Raw genomic sequence first — 5,085 nt, forward strand, 5'->3', positions numbered from 1 at the left:
AGCTGAAATGGAGGCACTGATCACTAGAATTCCTGGAGTCCCAACTCCCTTCAAGAAGAGTCTTCCTCAAAGCTATGCCGATTCTACGTTCTTCGATGCAATTGCTCTGGTAGAGATGCCCAGAAAGTTCACCTTTCCCAACATGAAGATGTATGACGGCACCTCTGATCCGGACGATCACATAGCCTCTTACAAACAGAGGATGTTTACTGCTGCGATTCCAAGGGACTTGCGGGAAGCGTGTATGTGTAAGAGTTTTGGGTCTAGTCTGATTGGCCCAGCTCTGCAATGGTACACCAACCTCCCCCATAACTCAATTGCTTCATTTGCCTAGCTCACAGACACCTTTGTTGAGCAATTTGCAAGCAGTAAGAAGCTGGAGAAACTCTCTGGTGATCTCTACCGAATCCAACAACGAAGAGGTGAACCACTCAGAGAGTATGTGGGAAGATTTAATCGGGAGAAGGTGTCAATTCCTTACTACAACCAAGAGACAGCAGTTGATGCATTTAGGAAAGGTTTACTGCCAGATGGGGAGTTGTACAAAGAACTCACCAAGTTCAATTGCACAACAATGGAGGATGTTCTTTCCAGAGCCTGGGTTGAAATTAGGTGGGAAGAAGACGAAGCCCACAGGAACAGATACTATTCGCAAGAAGATAGGTCAAGAGACCGTCACTCCAGAAGATACGAACGACGGCCAGAAGCCAGGAGCAATGATCCGTACCCAACCAGACGACAAATTCCAAGGGAGAACAGGAGGCCATTCAACCCTCCACCTAATCGTCAAAACGAGAAACCGCAAGGACCCATCCGTACCAAGAGTCTAGAATACAACCTCAACATTGAACCAAGTGAGGTGATTTCTGTAATGAAGGCGATGGGTAACACGGTAAGGTGGCCAGGGAAGACAAAGACGCCAAGCGACAAGAGGGATACTTCCAAGTGGTGTGAATTCCACTCGGACCATGGGCACACCACTGCAGATTGCATTGCCCTCAGGCTTGAAGTTGCTGAGCTCCTAAAGAGGGGTCACCTCACCGACTTACTGACAGATAAAGGCAAGAAAACCATGTCCCAAGGAGATGCCCGACCCAAAGAGCCAGAGGAGCCGATTCCAACATTAACTTGCAACATGATCACAGGGGGCTCGGAAGTGAGTGGAGTAAGCCACTCGGCAGCCAAAAGAAGTGCACGAATCACAGCCAATCCAACTGCCCACTCGACAGAGGCGTCGACCCTAACTTTCACCAACCAAACCATCAGCTTTGTTGACAACGAAGTCTCAGGGCTCATCAACCCTCATCATGACGCTCTTGTCCTCTCTCTCACTATTGCAAACGTGTTAGTTAAACGCATTCTAATTGATAACGGATCCTCCACTAATGTCTTATTTCTTCATGCCTTGCTAGGAATGGGACTAGAAGAATCAAACATCTGCCGACGTTTTACTGTCCTTATAGGATTTAGTGGAGAACAGAAGTATACCTTGGGAGAAATCGTGTTACCGGTATATGCAGGAGGAATTAACCTTAGCACCACTTTTGTGGTACTGGACTGCCCATCAGCTTATAACATGATCCTTGGATCCATGAGATGAGGGCAGTACCATCAACATACCACCAAGTATTGAGGTTTCCAACACCTTGGGGAGTACGGGAAATCAAAGGACACCAAGGAGCTTCTAGGAACTGCTACAAGAACACGATGAAGGCTCCCAAGAAGCCCTTGTAGCAATTACAGAACAAAGTGCCCCTTAACTCGAACCTTAACCAACCGAACATGGAGGAGTTAGACGAAGTCCAAATTAACCCCAACATCCCAGAGCACAAAGTCCAAATTGGAGCACAGCTAGCTCCTACTCTTAGAGAAAAACTCATTGAATTCCTAACCGATAACTCTGATTGTTTTGCTTGGTCTCATGCAGATATGACAAGGATAGATCCCTCTATAATAGTTCATGAATTACAGGTAGACCCTTCACATACCCCGGTCAGACAAAAAAGAAGGAAATTCGCACCAGAACGCAACAAGGTAATCAACGAGGAGATCCATAAGCTACTTGACATCGGAACTGTAAGAGAAGTACACTATCCAGATTGGCTCGCTAATGTGGTGGTCGTTAAAAAGAAGAATGGTAAGTGGCGGGTATGTATTGACTTTACAGACTTGAACAAAGCATGCCCGAAGGATTCCTTCCCACTACCTCACATCGACATGCTAGTAGACGCCACAGTCGGACATGAACTCTTGAGCTTCATGGATGCATTTTCGGGCTACAATCAGATCCTTATGCATCCAAACGACCAGGAGAAAACCGCCTTCGTCACGGAGAGAGGTATATTCTGTTACAAAGTCATGCCTTTTGGACTAAAAAATGCAGGTGCCACCTACCAGAGGCTCGTAAACAAAATGTTCGCCAACATGCTAGGCGACACTATGGAGGTCTACATCGATGATATGTTGGTCAAGTCCTTAGTAGCAGAACAACACTTGGAACACCTCAAACAAGCATTTGAGGTACTAAGGAGGTATAATATGAAACTAAACCCTGCTAAGTGTTCTTTTGGTGTGTCCTCTGGAAAAATTTTAGGGTATATGGTGACTCAAAGAGGGATCGAAGCTAACCCAGATCAGATCTATTCGGTGATGGGTATTCCTTCCCCGAAATGCATCAAGGACGTCCAGAAGCTTGCAGGTAGAGTGGCGGCACTTAGCCGATTCATTTCTAAATCTTCCGAGAGATGCTATCTGTTCTTCACCACTCTACGAAAAGGAAAAAATTTCGAGTGGTCACCCGCATGTGAAGAAGCTCTACAACAGCTGAAGAGATACCTCACATCCCCACCACTGCTCTCCAAACCAAAAGACGGAGAAAAGTTGTTCATGTACCTTGCTGTTGCAGAGACAGCGGTAAGTGCAGTACTTGTTCGTGAAGAAGACAGTAAGCAGCTGCCCGTTTACTACACAAGCAAGTCATTGCTAGATGCTGAAACTCGATACAGTCAGCTGGAGAAGCTTGCCCTTGCCCTTGTTACTGCAACCAGGAAGCTAAGGCCTTACTTTCAATGCCACCCAATTGTAGTGGTTACAACTTTCCCGATGAAGAATATTCTTCACAAACCAGAGCTGTCTGGGAGGTTGACCAAATTGGCAGTGGAGTTAAGCGAACATGACATCAGCTACCAGCCTAGGACAGCAATCAAATCTCAGGTACTAGCTGATTTTATTGCTGACTTTACACCTAACACCTTAGTGCAGGCACAAGGAGAATTGCTCCATCTACAGGAACATAGCCAACTCAAATGGACCTTATCAGTAGATGGTTCCAGCAACATGAATGGAGTAGGACTTGGTGTTGTTCTCACTTCCCCAGAAGGTGACCTAATCCAACAAGCAATAAGATTTGGGTTCAAAGCCACCAACAATGAAACAGAGTACGAGGCCCTAATCGCAGGAATGAACCTGGCAAAGGAGATGGGAGTCCAGAAACTTGCGATAAAATCAGACTCTCAACTCGTAGTTAACCAGCTACAAGGAACCTACCAGGCCAAAGACGTGAAGATGGCAGCCTATGTGTCGCATGTAAAAGAACTACAAAGTCAGTTCACCGAGGTTAGTTTTGAACAGGTACCCAGGCTCGAGAATGGGCACGCTGATGCCTTGGCCAATTTAGGGTCATCAATTCCAACCAAGGATGCACAAACAATCCCCCTAACGCTACTTCAGTGGCCGACAGTATGGAAAACAAAGCTTTCAGAGGTAGCGGTTACAGATGCAGAAGAGACCTGGATGACACCAATAATCAGGTACTTAACTAACGATGAGTTGCCACAGGACCGAAATGAAGCTAGAAGACTCAAAGTCAAAGCTGCAAGGTTTTGCATCATGGACGGCCAGCTCCTTAAGAGATCATACTCTGGGCCTTACTTGAAATGCATCACCCAAGAGGAATCCAAGTATGTCCTCAAGGAATTACATGAGGGGGAATGCGGTAACCACTCTGGCGGTCGCAGCCTGGCCAACAGAACACTGACTGCAGGTTACTACTGGCCGACTATGAGAGCAGACTCTACTGACTATGCTAGACGTTGCGACAGCTGCCAGATGTTCGCCCAAACTTCCCACCTCCCTCCAGAGAAGCTAAGTTCAATTCTATCCCCATGGCCTTTCATGAAATGGGGGATGGATATAGTAGGCAAACTACCAACGTCCCCAGGCCAGAGAGTCTACATGCTTGCTGTCACAGACTACTTCACCAAATAGGTGGAAGCCGAAGCCTACCACCAAATCAGAGACCGCGAGGTAAAAAGTTTTGTTTGGAAATATGTCATTTGCAGGTTTGGAGTTCCCAAGGAGATTGTCACAGACAACGGTTCACAGTTTATCAGCTTTGATTTCCAAGACTTCCGCAAGGAGTGGGGAATCAAACTAAGTTTTTCGACTCCTAGATACCCTCAATCCAATGGGCAAGCAGAATCGTCAAACAAAACGATAATGACCTCACTGAAAAAACGACTCAAGAAAGCTAAAGGGGCATGGGCAGATGAACTACCAGGAGTGTTGTGGTCATACAGAACCACTTCAAAGACCCCAACTGGGGAAACCCCATTTTCCCTTTCATACGGTTGTGAGGCAGTAATACCAGCTGAAACAGGAGTTCCCTCTGCCCGATACCGATGGACCATAGAAGAGAGCAATTGGGAACTACTTAACCATAACCTGGATACGGTAGACGAGGTAAGGGACATGGCGGCAATAAGGAATGCCACATACCAAAAGAAAGCAGCCAAACATTACAACAAGAACGTCAGGGTTCGTACATTCAAAGTTGGCGATTGGGTTCTGAGGAAAGTATTTCACAATACTAAGGAAACAGGAGCTGGCAAGTTAGCCCCTACTTGGGAGGGCCCATACGTCATTACCAAGGTAGTGGGACAAGGAGCTTACAAACTTCAATCAAAAGATGGCCTCAACATTGGCAATATCTGGAATGCCATTCACTTACGAAGGTACTACTTCTAACCTTGAAACTTCTCCTATTTTGCCTTTTTTCCAAAAGATCACCTACTGACTTGGGCGTCG

The 5,085-nt window shown here is 46.3% G+C and overlaps 1 protein-coding gene across 1 annotated transcript; it reads left to right on the plus strand.

Annotated features, from left to right (window-relative positions):
- The first annotated feature begins 2,439 nt into the window (after positions 1-2,439).
- On the plus strand, positions 2,440-4,266 carry LOC147537731 (uncharacterized). Its single transcript, XM_086642832.1, has one exon. It carries the CDS (start codon positions 2,440-2,442, stop codon positions 4,264-4,266), a length of 1,827 nt encoding a protein of 608 aa, XP_086498958.1.
- The last annotated feature ends 819 nt before the right edge of the window (positions 4,267-5,085 follow it).

Source organism: Eschscholzia californica, unplaced genomic scaffold (assembly GCF_041429995.1).
Source record: "Eschscholzia californica isolate CP2 unplaced genomic scaffold, dmEscCali1.0.p SCAF_5, whole genome shotgun sequence".
NCBI lineage: Eukaryota > Viridiplantae > Streptophyta > Magnoliopsida > Ranunculales > Papaveraceae > Eschscholzia > Eschscholzia californica.